At 40.2% G+C, this 21,005-nt stretch overlaps 1 protein-coding gene across 1 annotated transcript in view; it reads right to left on the minus strand.

The window, feature by feature from the left end:
- fstl4 (follistatin-like 4) overlaps positions 1-21,005 on the minus strand; it is a 196,780-nt gene that overhangs the window by 51,438 nt on the left and 124,337 nt on the right. The window contains exons 4-5 of the mRNA XM_073478835.1: positions 20,606-20,796; positions 16,379-16,499 (exon numbers count right to left, since the gene is read on the minus strand). Coding sequence (XP_073334936.1) covers positions 16,379-16,499; positions 20,606-20,796 — 312 coding nt within the window. The remainder of the gene's footprint in view (positions 1-16,378; positions 16,500-20,605; positions 20,797-21,005) is intronic.

Here is a 21,005-nt window from a genome sequence, read left to right on the forward strand (position 1 = left end):
GTTTGAACAGGCTTTCTGTTCCACAATTTTATTTTCCTAGCCCAAGTCATTTACTCGCAGTTCATCTGTCTCCTCTACTGATTTGACAGTCTGTAGACTACATGTAGAAGCAGCTGTCAGGATTGAATTTAAAGCTGTAATGTATACAAGTAAATACAAACCAAACCTTTGACTAACGACTACAGAATAAAGAGTCCTTTGGAAAAAAATCTCCAAGGAGAGCAGTTTTTTTTTTGCCCTTCAGAGCGTATCTCTGATATAATAACTAATGGGAGAAAGAAACTCATCTGCTTGGCTCAGATTTCCAGATTCTTTATCATCTAATGCCAAGGGCTTGACTTTGTAGAATAATGAATGGACATTTGTTAGATTAATATACTTGAGTGTTGGCTGATTTATCAAATTTACCATCAAGACGATATTCCTGCATATTTTCTGTGAGTTCCAGGAAACCCGTCTCATGTTATTTTACAGGAAAGACGTGAGACAATTACGAAAACAATCATGTTTGATTAAATGAGTACATCTGGCCTTCCATACAGTACTCTCACATAACCAAGTGACCAGTATATAATATATTATCTTCCTTCTTTCACACCTTGCTAAAATATGAGCTGATTAATTAGCAGCAAAGTGAACTAAACAGGCTTTGTAACATGGCACCATTATAAGCACTAACGGGGTTTTTAAAAAGCTGCTGATGAGTTGATGAAGTTGATTAATTGCTCCATATTTTCCCCTGGAGTACTCTCCCTCTGCTGTGCAATGAATTATGGGAGAATAAAGTTTGTCTACACCACGCTACTAAATTATTATGGATCCTCCAAGCATGACAGGAGTTTTGAAAATAATTATGAAAAGTTTCGGGCTAAATTCCTGCACGCCTAATGATTAAAGTATACGTGAGCAGCACAGAGGCTGGAGGGAAGAACTATTGGCTCAAAGTGAGGAGGAGGAAGCAGGTTTGATACCGAACTGGACTCTTTCCACATGAGTCTGACCTCAAGTAACAAGTGACCTGTGTGTTTATGGAAGATAGTACATGCTAATGTGCGTTAAACACTGGCTGTCAAACGAATGATGCAGGTGTGAGGGATCGGGCCGAAGGCGTATTCTCTGTCTGACACCTCCGCATGCTGTAAAAGGGACGACAACACAGAACCAAAGCACTGGCTGATTCAGGCCACTTTTTGAATTCGCAGTCCATTATGAGAAGTAAACAATGAGGTATGTGAGAGTTAATGACACCTCTGAATTTCTCACAGGTTTACCTCCCATTTACATCACAGATTTGGACAATCATCTTCGGGGAGTCCACCATTAATACATTTTCATTATCTTACAGAATTAGAGGTCTGGCTCCTGCCTAGATCTATGATTTGCTAACTCCTTATGAGCCTGATTGCTGTTTGAGATCCTCATGCAGAGCCGAGATCTCAATTTGTGACCAAAGGTGACCAGGCTTTCGCTGTTGTGGCGCATCAGCTGTGGAGCTGCCTGCCTGGAGATCTCATGCAGCAAAACACAGTAAAAAAAATCTTTAAATCTCTTCTTAAAACTCACTTTTAACATACGGCTTTTTCATAACTGATGCTATTTATTGTTTTTCTGTTCTGTTAAGGTTTTATTGCATTTACAACAACGTGATTGGTCAGTTGCAATGTTTGATCTGTTACAATTGGTACAATTATGTGGTAAGTGGCAGGAAAAACATCAACATGGCAATATCAGATAAACATTGGTGGTCAAACAGCGATGTGATTGCAATCAGACATGTGGTTTCAGCTCAATGATGGACTGGCAGCTGGTTGGGGCCATCTCTCCCTCTGCCTCCTAATCAGTGCAGTCTACAGGCCACTGCGGTCCTGACTGTCGTAGCTGTGTTCATGACATTAAAGCATCAAACTTAAAAACACAGCTGAATTTTTTTCTGGATTTCAGGTTTTGTGTAGTACAACATCATTTCAAGGCTTCACTTGTGTGTAGCTTGTAACTGGGATTAAGCCTGGCAAACTAAAAAAGCGCCGCATCATCCTGGTACAGAAAAAAAGCCTCTGAGCTTTAACCCTGGAGCCAGCTCAGCGCATGTTGTTTTTAGGAGACTGGGTTGAATAGGAGCGTGTTGCCACAGGAGATATTGTGTACTAACAATCTGCTGGGAGCATGCAACACTGAGCTGAGCTGCAGAATCAGACCACACTCCTGAGAATAAAGAGATTTGGGATTACCTGCTCCTCTATCATCACCTTCTCTCTCTCTCTCTCTCTCATACACACTGGCACTTCAAAATGTTTGACTATTTCAGATTTTTCCGAAGCTGGCAAAGCTCCATTGTCAAGGTCTGCCGAACAAAAAAACTTCTGCTTTGGAAATCTTCTTTGAAATCCACTAAATGATATTGGCTGTGAGTGAGTGCTTATACAGGAGTAATATAATTCTGACAGATCAGGATGACTCAGGCTCACAGTATGAAAAACAAATTGAAACTTCTCTCTAACAACTCAAACACAAAGGATCACAAACACAATGTCTTGTCAACTGATCCTATCAGTGACAAAGACAAAGTGTAATTGGTGAGAAATACTATTTGTAGAGCTTTTCTTCCTGCGGTTTTCTTGTGTTTAGTGATATTTGTCCCGTCCTGTTATGTGTAATTACAAATGAAGCGGTTGTGGCAATAAAGTTACAACCAGCTACTGTTGTGCACATCCTGACGTACACATCTATTAATAGATCAACTGCTTTACATGGATGGCAATCAGGATATTCAGAGTCAGCACTTCAGGACGATGTACCGATTCGTCATCAGTATTTGTGGTTCATGCTTTTTCTTATTTAAGATTTTTTTGTTTGTTTTTATGACATATATTATATTATGGGATATATATATCTATGAATCTCCTCTCGGTTTCGGTACCGTCTAGTGCACCGGGATAACAACCACCTCACACTAAACTCGTTTAACAGCCTACAAGGGTTTCATGTTTGACCTGCAGGAATTCCATTGCCTTTGTTTACCATCCCCGATGTGAATATTTCTTATTTCCAAACACTCAACCAAGAATAAAAAAAGTGTGCATCCTGGTCGTGGTTCAGTAATAAAATCGTAGCACACCTCAGACTGTCTCTCTTGCCTGGCTGTTGTCAGTAAAGAGCCAAGCACACAGGAGGTTGTACTTCATTGCTCTGTGTCGCCCTCTGTTTCCAACACAGTTTTTAGCATTTTAGAGCAGGGCTGCCCAAAGTGGGCAATTATGTCTCGCCATTAGGTTTGCCATTTTTTAATTATAATATAAACGACTATTTGTGCTGTTTTATTTTATTTATTATTCTGACACAAAGTCAAAGGGAAAACCCGGGATCCTATTATAGTTTTGCATCTTAACACTACAATACAGTACACTACATTGCAACAGGTGTCTGCTTTCGGCCCGTGGCCCACCATTAAGTCATCTATACAAATATAAATCATTGTGACTGTGAAACTCTTCTGCTGTGTCATTAAGAGTTACTGACGTAGAACCTGACGCTTCATATTCAGGGAGTTGAGAGGGAATATGACTCCTTCACTTTCATCACTGTTGCCCTGTATGTAAAGACTTGTAAAAAGGTGCACATGCGATTTTCTTTGTCCATCCCATCTGTCCTTCATCCTCCCTTGTCCCTCCCAGTGCCAGCTTTGTGTCTGCCTCACTCTCCACTCTCTTCATCCTCACCTGCCTTCCTCTGTTCTCCTCCTCCTGTCTTCAGCTTGCCATCTTTAATCCCCCGTACCCTCCACGTCCTCCCTCACACCCTTTACCACTGCCTCTGGTAAACATGTAATTGTGCATTAACAACTCTTGTTTTCTCCTCTTCTTTTCGCTCCATCCTCCTTCTCCACATAGTCCCTGATTACTCCTTATCCCACTACTTCAACCCACCTCTGTACTCCTCGAGACCTTGATAAACATGAAGAAACCTGTAATTAAGCATCACCTGCTCTTCTTAATCCTCTCTCTCTTTCTGTCCTCCTCCTTTCCTGATACTTTTGGCCTCCTCCCAAATCCTAATCTCTCCTTCCTCGCTGTTAAACCGGCAGCATTACCAGGTTAACACTGGCGTCTTTTTTCCAGCTCCTCCGCATCCGGAGCTCTTACGCTGATCAAAACACAGTTTCATCCTTTTGAATATGGAGGAATTCAAATTAATGGCTCCCAACGGGTTTGTTTGAGCGTGCGGTTTTGCTGTTTTGAAAACTAAGCATTCGAACTGGAGGCCGCCACATCTCCGTACTTGTACACTCATTCTTTGCCTCCTTTGCCCCGTTCCACCCTCTTTCATCCCTTCGTGTTTGTCGTCTTGTTCGGCTTCGGCCACTGTTCACTTTCACCGTACAAACACAGGAGAACGCAACTCTTTACTAAAACGTAACCTTATCAACATAACCAAGCCATCTGGACCAACTCGCTGATGATTTACACAGAGCAGATGTTTGCCTGAAGAAAAACAACGCTCCTTTTGAGTGCATCTATGGGAAATATATCTTTTACGTTCTCACACGGAAAGATTGTAACAGCAGAGTACCCGAAAGGGTTTCCAGCCATGACGGATTATGCGGTTGTACTTTAACCTTGTTGGGTTGTTTTTGTGTTCTATGAATCTGCTTCTATATTCTTTCTTTCTTTTCTCTCAGCAAAAAAACGTTTTTTTTACTCTTTTTCTCTTTCTCTTCTCGCCGCTGTGTTTATCTCCCTTTGTTCTGAGAGAACATTTTCAAAGCTGATGAAGGTGGACGCTTGAGGGGATTTTTCGTTGAGGAGATGAGAGGAGAAAAGAGGAGGACGAGTTTCACTCCCGTGCAAGCGCGCACAAACGGGGAGGCAAACACACATCCACACGGAGACACTTGTTTGAAATTGCAGAGGGGTGTTAAAGTGAGAAAAAAGAGAAAGGGAGAAAGGGGGGATTGTTCCTCCAAAGAGGCAAGAGAAAGAGCAAATCAATGGAGGCATGATAATGAATTATTTCCTCGCCAGAGAGGGAGTTAGAGGAGAAAGATAAAAGCAGACCACATGCTGTGCCACTAACAGCCTGGGGGCTGCTGCCTGTGAATTATGGCGCATTGGAACACACTCGCTGCCCTCGGGAACCGCTGGTTGCAAAGGAAAGAGAAAGGGGAGAAAAAAAAAACAGAAACAAGGAAACTGCAAAGTGATGGTGGGACAGGAAGAGAAATGTCGGGAAGGGTAATAGGTCAAAGCAAAGCCCCTCGAGTCCCTGCAAAGCATGGATTTACATCTCTATGGCTAATTAGAGACGTAAAGATGAAATTGAAGTGGTGGAAATGAAAGAAGGATAGATAGATGAGGGAAATGGAGGAGCGAGGGTGGGCGGGTGGGGTGCTGCAGTGTTGGATGGGATTATTCAGCGTGTGTAATTATGAGAGATATTAGATGTCTGGTAGAACAGTGAGTGTGTCACCATTGAGAAGTCATATCTTAATGATCCTCAGATGATGTTCCAGACGTACTCTGAGATTTATACAAGTGTGTTTCCCCCCCCATTACGACGTAATACGTGCTCAGACGACCCACGACAGACTCTTTTGAGTTGTTAGAGTCGACTGAATTACAAGTGAAATTTGTACTTCATTGCAGCATGTTGAACAAACCCAAGGCAGACATTTGTCTAACTCCTCTCTTTGTTCTTTCTCAACAACGGCACCCCGCTGAGATTATCCTAATTTTGGTGCTTGGTTTTGATTTAGGTCTTTATGACTAAAAGACACTTGTGGAAAATATATCAATATATACATGACATACTCAAATATCCTAATGGTTGAAACATGCACTTACTACACAAGTAGTACAATGGTAACCTCAACTGAACTCAATTCATTAACATACTTTTTTAAAAGAGTTTGTCTGCAACTCTTACAGTTTAATACATCATCCATCTGTGATGTTTAATAGTTTTTTTTTTTGCTTTTACTCACTGTTGTAATTTAGATCTTGTGACGACTGACTTTCATTCAACTTGCCTCATCTCCTTCATTTATTAATTTACTACGTTTCGTAAAATTAGTTTCAACACCCCTCAGAGTCTGAATCCTGAATTCGATACATCCAGCTGTTGTTTTTAAGTCGAGGTGGAGAGAGCAAACGCAATCGTGCAGCAAGAGCGGCGGAGCGAGTTTTGCCAGTTTGTTCAGCTAAATCCGCCTCCTCAAAATGTGACATCTTGCATTCAATTATTTTCTTTTTTTGGCAGGTAAAGTTTGATCTTTCTACCATGAAACTACAGTATGTAAACCTAAAATGACTCAGTGTTGATGTATTATCAACACTATTATGAATGTTCAGAACGACAACCACAGTGATTAAAAAAAAGGAAGAGAGAAATTACGATCGGTCCATCACCAAAAGCTCTTTGTTTATTTCTAAGCAGGATTAAGCGTTTAGAGCTTGTTTTCATTTTAATCAGCACCTTTGATTTCTGCCTAATTGGCCACTGGGTAAAAAGAGCTCCTCTCTCTGTATTTCAGGATAATTTATAGATCCGTATCAGGCTCTGCATCAACAAGTGTGTGTATTGTAATAGCAGGCTGGTAGTGTGGTTTGAGATACTGTCCGCTCGCAGGTTTGGCTGATGTGTGTCCTGCAGCAGCTGTTTGTCTTGTCAAAGTGCAACTAAGCAAGACTGTAAATCACAACCTGACAGCATACAACATTTCTACTATCAACAACAACAGCAACAACTATTTCTACATCTATTATCCAATATGGGTTTGAGGAGAATAATCTTACACTGACAAGTGGCCATCAGCAGATATTCATACATGGAAAATCCATGAGAAAATGATCTTCTATACTATACCAACTACTATACTAAGTACAATACTTAATACTCAATGAGTAGTTCAACTTTAAGCTACTTTATACTTCTACTCTAACTCTAGTTACTAGTTACTTTCGGATTAAAACTGTAGTCTTTAAAATGATATGTTGCTCAGAGTTAATCTACCAAATAGTAATGTAATATGAGTATGTTTGTTAAAATTAGATCCACCTAATAATAATAATCTGATAATGTTGTATATGATTCAGTGGCTGCCTCTGGTCTTTATGCTAAGCTAGGCTAATTGCTTGGGCATTTTGACAGCATAGAGGTGACAGGAAATGAGAAATTAAACATTCAGCCCCCAGCTGGATGCTGTAATGACATGGCAAATGTCTTCAACCCGTAGGCCCGGAGGAAGCCCTATAATCTAGGGTTTTTTCAGAACCGTGTGATATTCATTCTCTATTTGGCGAGTTGGTTGGAGAAGGTGAGATATGACGCAGAGGACAGACAACTCCATCATGCTTCACTAACACTTCAGAACATGGATCCAATTTGTTTTCCATGTTAACAAGATTCCAATAATGACTCTCAACCATTCCTCTGAGGTTCGTGTGATTTCACCCTGAGGCACTACACTTTGTTTTTCTATCGAATCATTGCACACACAGTATATATATATGTCTACTCTGGCAGATGTTTACAAAGCAAGGATGTCTCCATCCATGCTTTGTAAAGTGCTTCATATTCCCTCTGATGCTGTGCACATTAACGGTTGTTTTAATATCATAAAATAAATTGATGTTGCCCACTGTCTCCTGATATCCTTTGAGGACAGCACTCTTTTAAAAGTAAATTATTGCTTCTTTTTGTACTGAGGGCCTCAACAGACTGTCCAAATGTCCTCTTGTGTTTCTCATTTATGAGTGCAAAGTGTACATGCAGAGATAATGTAGTCCATATCAGGCTGTACCTCACAGCACACATCTCACACCCTTAATTGTTGATCATGCACAGGATTCATATCGCTTGCTTTACTGTACCTCCTCTTTACTAACACTGCTCTGTACTTCCTCTGCTTGCTTCTTCCCTCTCCTCTGGGGAATTAGCTGCGTTGGCTAAGTGTTGCACTAAATAAATGATTTGGACATTAAACAGCCACAGTTGCCATGACAACTCACTGGGCATCTCTCACTATTGTATTCAGAGCAGACTGCCGGATGACCGCTGGCTGTGAGGTGTTATGCAAGTACTGTATGTGTTTGACTATTAGTGAGATGGATGTGTATAAGCAATGTATGATACCATTAGTGATTCTGATAACTGCACTTTGTGTATTAGCTGATACAAAGTACCAATCCAGTACCAACATGTTAAAAAATATATATTAAATATGATCATTTTTAACAGCTGTAGACCAATAACCCTGTATGGATGTTATTTTATGGACGAGTTTGGTGTAACACAATTTTCACAGGAAATAGATGCAAGATGCTGTTAATATGCTCTTTTATTAAAGTTTGAATAAATAACGCAGCATACCAACATAAAACATGGATCACTTATTTAAAAAAAAAGAAGAAAGACCTCTCACTGCCTCAGTAGTATGGAAGAATTGTGACCAAAGCCTCCAAAGCCCCTTACCTGTTACTGCAGCTACCTGACACTGGGTAATTACCCAGGAATAGAGGCGATACTCAAAAGGTGCCAGAAAGCCCCTTATACACACACCGGCAATTAGCTGCAAAGGTCTATTGAGCAGTAATGAGCCATCAAACAGTAGCTAAGGGAGAGTGGCCAGAGGGGAGGAAAGGAAAGGAAAGGAAGGGGAAAGAAGAAGAAGAAAGAAAGAGGAACAGGAAAGAGAGATCAGTGCAAAAAGATGGGAAGACGGAGAAAAAAGAGGCGATGAAGAGGAGAGAAGGCTATGTGTGTGGAGAAAAAGAAACAATAGAAAGCAGCGGAGGGGAGAAGATAGAGGGTATGTTATTGCGTGGGTGCTGAGGGAACCACCAAGACCTTCAGTTCAAAGTCTCTTTGTTGTTAAGAGCTTAGCTGGAGGTCTTTCACCCACTTGGCTGTCAGAGAACAACAAGCTCCTGTGGTAAAAGTGAGATCTGATCTCAGCAAGATCATTTGTGCAGATTAAGGGCAAACTTGAGAAACATGAGAGATCAAACCTTGACAGGAGCTACCAGGCAGCAACAAAAAGATTAGATCTCGCTGCAGAGGCATCAGTGCTCCCTAAGAGCTTCATTGGTTAGGTGCAGGATGGAGAATGGAAGGAGAGCCCAGGAGAAACATTTTACCCTATTGCACCAGCTGCACTTCTGCACTGATGTAGCCTGCACTGTTATATAATTCAGAAGAGATATTTCAAATGTGAGTTCAGCTTATGTACAAGTGGATTCTGCTGAACTCACAACCCTTTCTCCTGGAACAGTGTTTCTCAAACTTTTTACATTGTGTACCTTCTCAAAAAATATTAGGCTGATCGGGTACCACCATGCCAACTGACATTAGAAATACAGCATCAGTGTGATCTATTCAGCTCACTGTTAGTGTGATAAACTTCAGTTTCAACAGGACTGCTCGAAATATTCTCCTTAAGCTCTGCACTTTCACATTTGGAGCCAGGTCTGTAGTGATTTTGAACCTTTAAAAACATTTTACTTTGGCTAGCTATCGTGCCATCGCAGGTTGAGTTTAGCTCACAGTGGATGGCACATGTGCGTGCGACGTGCATGAACATGGCTACGTAGCAGGCTGAAACAAAAATATTACAGGATAGACGAAACTTATTTAAAATAACATTTTAAGTATTTTAATCTGAATGTTATTATTATTAGTTTAATGGGTTTTAAAAAAACATTTGTGCGATTCCTCTGCGTGCCACTAGAGGGAGCTGTCACAGCTTCAGAATAGTTTATATACAACAAACTTGCAACAAATGTATGTTTTTTTTAATATCAACATAATGTGGAAACAGTCGAAAAAGTTGTAATTGAAAGAATCAGTGAAAAGTTGGACACTTTCACACTTTCATTTTTTCCAATAATTTAGCAACACTATATCTTTTGTTTATGGTCATATTAAAGCAGCATCTTGGTGTATGTTTAATATAGAAAATATCTGCAGTGACATGAGACATGTTTACTTTATTAGCTGTTAAACGCCCACCTCCTGACAACTATCTGTCGTACTTAAATGTTCTACATAATTTCTCATAGACAGGGTTGAACATTATCAGGCGATTCATCATGTTAATGAAACAGAACTACTGTAAAATGTTTCAGTACGAGCATCTTATATATCCATCTATTTCTGTTTGCATATATTCTGGGTGTCTCTGAGTTCATGTAGTGTTCAGGTACGCTGTGTTCCAGCGGCGTGGAAACACTGTGGAAACCAATAATTTCCCCCTTGGGGTGAATAAAGCTTCATCTACAACAGTATTATCTGTTTCTTTTGTCTGCTAGTCTTTTGATACCATGCCACGTGTGAATCAAAACATTTACTGATGATTATAAATGTAAGCTGTCACCTTTACTTTATTACTAATTTGTTTGTTTTTAATCAGAAATCTGAGTCCACTTTGGATGAATACACACAATTTATTAAAGATGAATCATTTATACAGAAACTGTTAGCCTCAGAAAAATGAAATGCTTTGCTGGTTCAGACATGTCCAGATGTGTTTGGTTTTAATTAAAACCTCAGAGGCTTGGATGCTTCATTTTAAATATATCTACCTCGACCATACGACTTAGCACTCTGATGTTGTTTCATTGTTTCTTGGATGTAAATTTCCAATCCCATGTGTGATTTTTTAAATGTCAAGGCTTTATTGACAGGAACGCTTCAGAGAGGACAGGAACTGAGATGAGAGAGAGAGGGGGGATGACATGCAGCGAACGGCCACAGGTGAGGATGCAAACGTCAGACTAACCTTGGGCCTCTGTACCTCGGTCGCACGCCCTACCGACTGAGCTAGGGGCGCCCCCCATGTGTGATTTTTCACATATATGTTGTTTTAAAGCCACAAATGACTCATATTTCTCACACGTCCATAAGCTCTCAACACGTTCATCGATAGCTGTACACATCCCGTTTCTTCAACAAACCTGTCGACCTTTATCTGAACCTCCCTGCTCTTTGTCTGTCACCAGCTGCCACCATCTCATTTTCTCTCCTCCATTTCCATTTTCTTTAATTTCTCCTGTCGGCCATCCCCCTCCAGAGAGCCTCTCCTTCCTTCTTCAGCCAGTGGCTCTAATCTTCACACTGTCACGCTCCTCAGAATCCCTTCTTCACCACACGATACTCTCACTCTCCTACCATTCTCCCCTTCCCTCTTCATCTCCGCTACTCCACTCTCTTGATTAATTAGTCAGACCCGCCGAGTGGCCCCGCCAGTGCAGCCCAGCTTCTCCATATAATTCTACTATTAACAGGAGTCATGGAAAACAAATCGACTCGCGGTGGAGGAAGAATGTTGGGAGAATATAAAAGAGAACAATTGTGGACTGCATGTGGTAAAAAGATGGAGGAACAACAGGAAGAAGAGAAAAAAAAAAAAAAAACAGCCTGGGCCTAATTAAAAGCTCACAAGCTGAGTGTTTCTGTAAATAAATTAAAAGCTGGACCGCTGGCTCATTGTGCTGCACCTTAACAACTAAAGCTTCTGTTAACATTTAACATACTAACACGTCTTTAACTGTATAATGTGAACAGGAAAATCTATACAAGTCAAATAAACAAAGTGAAACAGTGCAAATCATTCTGATAAGGAAATTGGTAACCTCAACATCAACTGAAGCTGATAAAATATTGGAGCTAATGGCTTTTTAAATTTGAAAAGCAGAAATAAATCTTATAATAAAGCTTAGAGCCACAAACTTCATTAATGTCTACTCTAAAATCCTGTCAATGTAAGCACAAGAAGATGGTGAGCAAAGAGAGCACTGAAGTGTTACGCTGCCGTCTCTCTGCTGTAGCCTTGCTGCTTTCTTCTCTCATGTCCCTCTCTTCCACTTGTGTTTTCCTCTGTTGCTCTCCCAGTTCTCGCTGGCTTGATGACCCTGAGTCAATCATGAAGATTTAGCTAAATAAACAAGCCGGCGTGCTGACATTGGTTTTCGGGAGCGTTAGTTTGAATTCCTGACCATCATTGTTTGTCTTTGTTCTGATGCTTTCATGCTGCTCTCTGCAGGAGCTGGAGGGTCTCCAACAGTTTCAAAGTTTCTGCATCAAACACAACTTTTGAAGTTTTTTGACCATAACACACTCAGGCCTCTAGTTTCTGTTCGGTATACTGAAGGCCAACAGGCGATAACACTGTGGCTGGGTGTTAATCCTGACATGGGCTTGTCCAGCTTCTCTAGTTCAATTGCACATGTTGACTTGCACATACAAATAATATAAGTAACAAAGTATAATATATAGAAATATAAGTTATAATTAATAAATGATACTGAATCAGTGTCACTGTGGCACACAGCTTTTAAATGCTAATGTATAATAAATTTATATTTGAATAGAAGGTGAGTTTTTTTAACACCTTCCATTTACTGTATCTGTGCAGTGCGGCTTTATATATTACACATGTATCCACGAAGGAGCTTCGACCTTGTGCGATGGTATATATTACATCTGCCGGCTTCAGATATCTCTTAACAAGCCTGCTCACTTAATACTGCGCTGTTGTCTTTCACCGCCCAGTTCACCGCAAGGCCAGTTCCTGTGTGTTTATTATTATTTTAATTACAGCGGTTCTAATTCAGATACATTAAGCATGTGTACAAGCCATCCACCCACCACAATGTACAGTGTTGACACTGTAATAAATGTTAGGAAATGAAACCCTGTGAAACCAGACACCATTAGGAAGCTACAGAGCTAATGTAAAGCCATTATACTGTTATCTCTGTCCTGCAATATGCTCCACGGTCAAGACAGGGTTGATTATTCACTCTTGCTGTAGCAAAGAACAAGAAGTCCTTGTTTTTCTGGCTTCATTGATCTTAAACTCAGAAGTACTGGTGTGACTTGCAATAAAGGTAACAGTATAGAAATACAGCTCAGCACTGGAACAATTAATTGAACAGTTAATTGACAGAAAACTGTGATAATGGTTCAATCATTTGCAAGACAAGACATTTTTCAAGACATTTGCAGGTTTACTCCTGCAAAAGACCACTGAACAAGCCTTCTGAGGATTGCACATTATGTTCAGGAAAGTTGTGAATGGCATTTATCTCTAATTTCTATCAAAAGAAATGTTTAAACAAACTACCAATAGATTACCTGATAACTACAATAATCGCGGGTTGCAGCTTGAGCAGAATTCAGATTTTAGGATTAAGGGGCAACTTCTGTGTTGGGCAGGAAGCTGGTCGTTGGTTTGAGTTGGTGGACTCCATTTCTATTAGGGGTCGACCGATATGTTTTTTTAAGGGCCAATACCGATACCAACTATTAGTAATCCAGGAGTCTGATAAACGATAATTAGAACCGATAAACATTTAGAGGAAAAGTAAAAATCTTCGTCTCAAAGTTGAGAATAACATTTTTTTCATTTTCTGCTACTTAACATTTTCACTTTGATAGGCTATTACTCGTGACATTAGATGGTGCTGTCGACACTGAGCTCACAGAGTGGTGACTGCTAACAGAGAAAGGTTGCTGCATCAGAGCCAGAGTACTGAACTTTTCAATGTTTTTATTTTATCGGCAATCAGACACATAGAACACTGATATTTATAACTGTAAAAGTGATGAATATCAGCCCTGATAATCGGCCAGACCGATAATCGGTCTACCCCTTAATTTCTATACTAACGTTAGCTACTGTTGCTCTCTCTTAGCGGAGCGGTGAGACACTGAGACTCGAGAGAAGCATAAAGTCACATCCTTTGGACTGTTGCAGAGTTCTTCACAAAGAAATCCACAGTCCAACAGCATTAAACAACTTAAGCTAATTGTCCAGAGGGTTGTACAGGCAACAGAAAGAGACAAGGAAGGTCTCATTTTTCACATCATGTTACAGTCGTCTCACAAATGGCCAATAAAAAAGTGATTAATACACATGAATTGCTACAAATCATTGCATAATATTGATACCATATACCTGCTGATATGGTTTATCAATACACATTTTAGTTTTTTTCAAGAATCATGAATTAGATACACTGTTAAAAAATAGCAATTATAGAATCAATAAGTTATACAAACGTTCTTTTCTTCACTATTTTTTCCTCAAAACATGATCTAACAGAGCTAATAACTGTGAAACTGTGACAGTTTTGGATGGAGGCAGGTTTATTCCCCAACAGCTGGGCCACACACTCCAGTCAGTCTCTGTAAAAAGTAATGCAGTTAGTAATTACCTCTGCCAGTGAGAAGTATCTGAGGGGATACAGGCTTCTGAAGGAACTCTTCTCTATCTTTTAGATTATGAAACACATTTTCTGGATCTCTTCATCATTTTGCGACTATAACCCTTCATTACATACTGATTACTTATAAAACTAATAATCAAGGACCTAAAGATTGTCCCATGGTTGCACTGATTGGACTTACACTTAATGTTTGAGTCACAAATGTAAATGTGATTGCCGTCTCCCACTAACTGCCACTAATGCCACATCGGTAACATTTAGCTAGTCGTTAATCTTTGATTGTAATTATAAATCCATACTCTTGGAGACATGAAAATGGTGTTTAAGTAGAATCTACTTAACAGACATGCCAAGGAGCCAGTTGAGAAAGGTAATAATAAAAAGTACATCAAAACAACCTGCTGGGCTTATAAAAGGGAGAATAAGAGGGGAAAAAATCAATAACAATGCAATCATCTCAGGAGTATTCCCCCAGCATATTCCCCCTCTATTCAATTTGTGGTAAAAAATAAAAAATAGATTTGGATGACAACGGAGCTGTGTATAGTGCTGTGCCTGTCAAGGTTTATTCATTAAATAGAGCAAAGACAACAAAAGGTCAAAACAACACAATTAGTGCTCCTTAAAAGCACTTATTCAGTGACTGAGGGAGCAGCAATAAAGCTGGGGTTGTCTTTTTGGGGAAATAGCCACGGGGCTTTTATTCTTATATGAAGACGTAAAGTATCAACAGAGGGAAACCATCAAATCTAAAGAAGACATTATTTTCTACCCCGTGCTTTGAGTCATTGGGTCTCCAGAACACGACTCAAGCTTGCGTCTCAGTCGTTTGCCTGGGATCAGACAATGGGCTTATCAGCCACCTTCTCACAACATTTAGGTCTATTATTCGTAGTCTATTTTCCAAACTTGTGACCATATTGTAAATTTCCACCCTGCTAAACACACCTGTGATTCCTGGCTGCTTTGCTTCCCAGACCACTCACCAGGGGAAGGCATTGACTGCATCCCAGGAAAACACACACACACACACACACACACACACACCTCCAGTCACTCGCACACACACACACACACATTTGCCTTGAAACTTGCACAATTCAACACCATCGACATTCATCCAGATAACACCAGATGCGCCACTCAAAAATAAGTACTCCCCCTTGGTGTTTCCTTTCTGCAGCCCAACAGTTAACCTTGAGCATCATCTGATCATTTGCTTGTTTTATTGGTCCCAGCTCATTCCTTCAACTGCTTGTCAAACATTAAATGCATTGATAAACACGGCCTAGACCCACGCAGGCAGATAACCTGCAGGTAGATAAATACCATGCAGTGTATCTTCTCACTGCCCATCTGGAAGGTGAGTGGAGAGTAACAGAATAATAGCATGCTGGTTCCCACTAAAACCAGTCATTAGGAGGCTAAATTAGTGGTGTTGCTTAATGGACCTCCGCAAGCTGAGGTAGAGCCCCAGAAATGGCCACCTGCCACGGCTAACCATTGGATTCATCAACTTTATCAGATTTTATCGCCCGCTTTGGATTCAGATTTAAGTTTCCCGCAGTGTGAGTTGAGATTTGGAAGAGGAAAGAGAAAATACAAAAATGTGAATTTGAAAAAAACAGGAGGTTGCCATGACATCCAGCAAGCTGATGCTACAGCGGCATTAGCAGTGTAATTGTGGTTATTGGTCTTAATATGGTGGAACCTGCCTTTCAGCTGCTGCTCAGCCTAAACCCCCGAAGGCTATTATGGCTGTTCCAGATGCTATAATCATGGTTTGGTCTGGGCACATGGGCTAGTGTGCAATTATCAATTTATCTGTGGCTGAAACACTTTTGTCCCGATGGTTGCTGTGGAGAGGGGAGGCTGAATGGATGGGAGGTCACGAGGTGGCTCTGAATTGTGGTGACAGTAAAGCTGTGTGGTTTTAGTTTTAAAAAGCACGGGAGACGTGTGTTTTGCAGGTTTTTTTCAGCTAAAGAAACTAATTAACCGAAAAGTGTGAAAGTGCAAACTTGGCACGGTAGTGTCAGAAGGAAATCTAAATAGGCAGATAGTGTTTCAGTAGTTTGAATCTTTTGTTTTATGACGATACACGGAAGAAAACGAGGATGAGGGTGAAATATGCACGGATTGAACTAAAGACTCACGGAAAGCTGTGTAGAACTCGTGCAGGCTGAGGTGTCCGTCATTGTTGTAGTCATCATAACGCAGCAGGTCCTGCATGGTGCACTCCAGCAGGCTGTCCTCCAAGTGTTCCTTCATAGAGATCTAACACACACACACAAACACACACACAAAATAAATCTGCATGGAGAACTTGAAGATGATCAAGGCAGCCATTGTTCACAGCTACAGAATGATGAGACCTTATCGTAGCCCTTACTTTACCGCCTTCGTCTTTTTTTAATCTGAGCTATATGCTGGAGGAGAAAACCACATTATGCACACTCAGTATAGATGTAAATCTGACATTTTCAAAGGGGAGGTACCACATACATTTCATATGTCAGTAGTCTTTTAATAGGGAAGCCTTTGATGAATATGGACACCTGCGCTCAGCCTATCTTTTAAAATACTGATCGTCCTCATTATTGCATCCATAGATTTGCTTGCATTCTGTATTTTTACATAATTGAGTTCCTGCGTGTTATCTAAATTAAACTCTTGACAGTCTTATAAAAATATACAAATCCACATTACAGCCGTCTCATGAAAGCCATCACATTTTTGCTGTTCCAAGTGCTCCACAAGAAGTGATTATTTGGGCTTCCAGCAGAAGGAGCGGTGATGTGAAATTAACTGCCAACCTGAAAACAGTTGCCATTACGAGCAGTGTTTGGAATGAGCTTTTTCGCTCAACCAATAATTACAATAAGATTTCCATCAGAGGGAAAAAAGCCTCACATACGTAAACACCAGAATCACAGAAACGGGCTCATTCTGAGAGTAATTTCATTCCATTTGAAAAAGGGGTGGGTTAAATATGTTGTCTCTCATGTAAGTGCTGTTTGTGATTGCTTGCCATTTTAAGGAGTATCTCTACTCTTACTCTTACCTGAGTTCATTCAAGGATGTTCCCCTGGGAGGACGCGCCACTCTCTCTTCCACTGTTTGTCATTTATGAGCCATCTCCTTCACCTTAGCGGCGCCTATTTCTCAGGGGAACTATCTTTGAATAGGTGATGTTAAGGAGTTTTTAGGGAGATAAACACAAGACTATACAAGACAATCTCCGGTTGCACTATTCTGTTAAAGCAGTTGCCTCTGTATAAAAGCGTGACTGATAAAAGTGCCACAGTGTCAATGTGAGTCGAGCTTTGTTAAAGTACTGCTCGTGCTGGAGAAGATGGATTCTGCGTTCAAGTGCTTATGGAGCGATGCTTTATTTAGCCTGTATACTTTTTTTTAGATATTGTCAGTTAATAAGTTCCTAGGGGAAACATTTAAACATATAAGGGAAAAAAAGTGTATGTACATGTATAGCAAAGGAACAGACTACAGTTACTGTCGGGAAAACACTTAATGTGAGTTGCCTTCAAGAAAAATTGGGGAAAAACTATCACAGTTAAAAATCATTTAAGGATAAAAGACTTTAAATCATCTTAAAACATCAAAACCACATCTTAAAGTGATTTTTTTTTCTTTAAAATACTTTTTCAAGGTGAAGAAGCCCTGAACTACACACTGGAATATAACTTTTCACTTGTCAACACATACACGGATATTTCTTAAAACAACGTAGCCTTTTCTATGCGTTTTGGCTTTTTGTACTCATGTAAACAGCATTTTGGATTCTGGATCAGCAGTTAAGTCAATGAGGAGCCTCGCAGGCAGACAGCAGGAAGATTTTAGATTTTATTCACCAAATGTGAGCAAAGCAAAAGTACATATAGATCAACCAGGACAATAATAATGTTAGCAGCAATGACACATTGTACGTCTGCTAATGCTACACATCAAAGCTGTTATTACATAGATGTTAAGATTCTTTATTTTTTAAAGAAAAATAATTGGATTATTTTCTGTTAAGCTTTTTAACATGAAGTGTGCTTTTAGGCCAAACTATGCCATGTTTACATCCTTCAGCTATGATTTCCAACCTAGAAGTATCGCCCCTGTGCTTGTTCATCTCCTCCAATTGATTCTATATGGTGCTGCACATGTGACACGGCAGATTAGAGGGACGCGACAAACTTTTTTTCTCTCGTCGCTGCCTCCAGCAGCCACTGCTGTGTGCACGCTGACACAGACTGATCTGTCCTTGGGCGTTTCAGTAAAAGTATTTCAAACCCAAACTACAGGACTTTACCCTCAAAGACCATCTGTGACAATAGATAGATCCCAAATTGAAGAGAGAGTCTGGATGGCCCAAAAAAATGGTCTTTGAATTCTTTTGATCATTCAAAGCATTTTTCTCTATGAAACTGAATTTATGACTTTCCACAGGATAAGAATATCATATCTAAAGATTTCCTGGCAACATGTTAGCGTTTGTAATTGTCAGCTGTGACTGATAAAAAATCTTTTGTTGGATCTTTTATTGCATCATTTATTTCTGCGTCGAGAACTAGGCCAAAAATCATCTTTTCCTTTTGAGAAGCTGACAAAGTGTGCTGTCATTTCCAACCATGGTGAGAACACAAAAGATGAATTACTGTGGCATTTTTGTCTTTATTTGCAATTATCATTCATTTTCAAACTTGTTTTTCTTTGGCATCATTCAGCCAAAGAGCTACAGCACATTAATACCGTAAAGCTTTTGATAATTTAGTCTTCCTGCAGTCTGTAGTGACTCCAACATGCTTCGCTGCATTCTGGCAGAAGTCGGCGAGATCGCAGCGTCGGTTGGGAGGAGTCTAATTAACACCAATCTCTGATGCCCATTTCCTGATACCAGATGATGCCCGCAATAATTTCATTTCCTCACCCTGCACGTGTCAGTGACAATCCTTTCTACAGTCCGCCTGCTTCCAATCAGACTCTGGTGGGAAGATAACCTCAGTAAACAATTTTCATTGTTAAACAAGATGATTAAATGTTGCAACCACATGTCACTCACCCGGTAATATTCCTGGTGAGGAGACCCGATTGAGTGAGGAACCTGATTGAAAAATGTTAACTGTAATGTATATTTTTTAATGGTTCGTTTTCCCTAAATTATATAAATTCAACTCTTTCTCCTAAACGGCTAATGTCTTGGATGAGGTTTGAAATCTGTGTTTTTGTTGATGCAACACAGGGTCTCTTCAAAACTCTCAACCAATCAAACTATCATACTGTATTAAATGCTCTTCAAGATAAGTTCAACCAAAAATGACAATTCAGTCATTAAAGTTTCATACTGTACGTCCATGTGCTGTCAGAATTATCGGAAAGAACACTTTTCCGACTGGGAAAAAAATCACGTGAATTCCCCCTCAGGTCGGAACAACAACTTGGAAAGTTGAAAAAAAGGTGGTACACAAATTGCAGAGCTGACCTCATGTGACACTTAACATGGCGGTAAACAAAAAGTAAACATTGGGTTCATTGTAAGAAACTTTTACCAGAGTAATTTATTATAAAGTCATTGTATTGTTTCCTTTAGTCTTTCTTGTAACTGAAATACTGGGAAGAGTTGTCAAAGTGTTTTTTTTAAACGCTCTGAGTGATAAAACAGTGATAAAATAAAAAATATTTTTGGCGTCCATGTTGCTCCAACATTCTGACATGGGGCACATGAACACACCGAAGTCAGAAAAATGACTACCCAACTTGGGAAATGGGACCATCAGAGGGGCAGTCTGGGACTTGTTTTAGAAAAAAGGAAAAAAAAAAATAAGAACCAAAAAGCCCAGAAGTCCCAAATGGATTTTGAAAAGACATTATTTACACAACTGACGCACAGTCAAACTTGTGCACCCACTTCGGGTGCTCGCTGACATTTTTAGCTGAGCAGCTACAGTGAAGATTTTGGCTTTAGACAGGGAGTAAATAACATCTTTTCAAATCAATTTGGAATCTCAGGGCTTCAGGAGACTCGGGCTCTGTGTGTAGAGCCAGTTTCATGGCTTTTTTCAGTGGTTCAGTCTCCGTCTACTTCTGTTTTTTAGGAAATGCTGCGACGCTGTTTTGCTGTGAAGCTCCAGAAATGACTATGAAAAGACACCAGAGTTTTCATCGGCATGGGGTGAGTAGAAAATGTCATAATTTTTATTTCTGGGTGAACTTATTCTTTACGTTCACAAAAACTGTTCAAAAAATGTATGGCATACATTAAATTCTCCCAGCACCCCTTGCAAAAACCTTCACTGGGAGGTGTATTCCAGGCACAGCCGTACCTCATCCAAATGTCTTCTTTCTCATTACAGATGCCATCTCAACTGGACACCCACCTTTTCCAGCTCATCACTGACCAGCCGGCCGTCCTGGTCCACATCCAGGTATTTGAACATGGTGTCCACCAGCGCTCTCTTCTCCTCCATGTCTCTCTGCTGGCTCTTTTCGTCGGTCTTCAGCACTTTCGGTTGCATATCCAGCAGCATGCTCTTCAGCTTGTTGTACTCCGACATGGTGCATGCATTACCTAGAAGAGCAAACACACAGATATGGAAGAGAAGACATTTGATTAACCTCAATTACACAAGCCGAAGCCTTTTTATTGTAGCCGTAAATTGGATTTAGTGTGTTTGTGTGTTTTACAGAGGGAGGAGAGTCAAAGAGGGCAAGAGGGATAGATACTGTGTATATTTGTGCATGCATGTGTGTATCCTTGAGTGTTTACTCATTTAAAAA

Source organism: Pagrus major, chromosome 13 (genome assembly GCF_040436345.1).
Source record: "Pagrus major chromosome 13, Pma_NU_1.0".
NCBI classification, from domain to species: domain Eukaryota; kingdom Metazoa; phylum Chordata; class Actinopteri; order Spariformes; family Sparidae; genus Pagrus; species Pagrus major.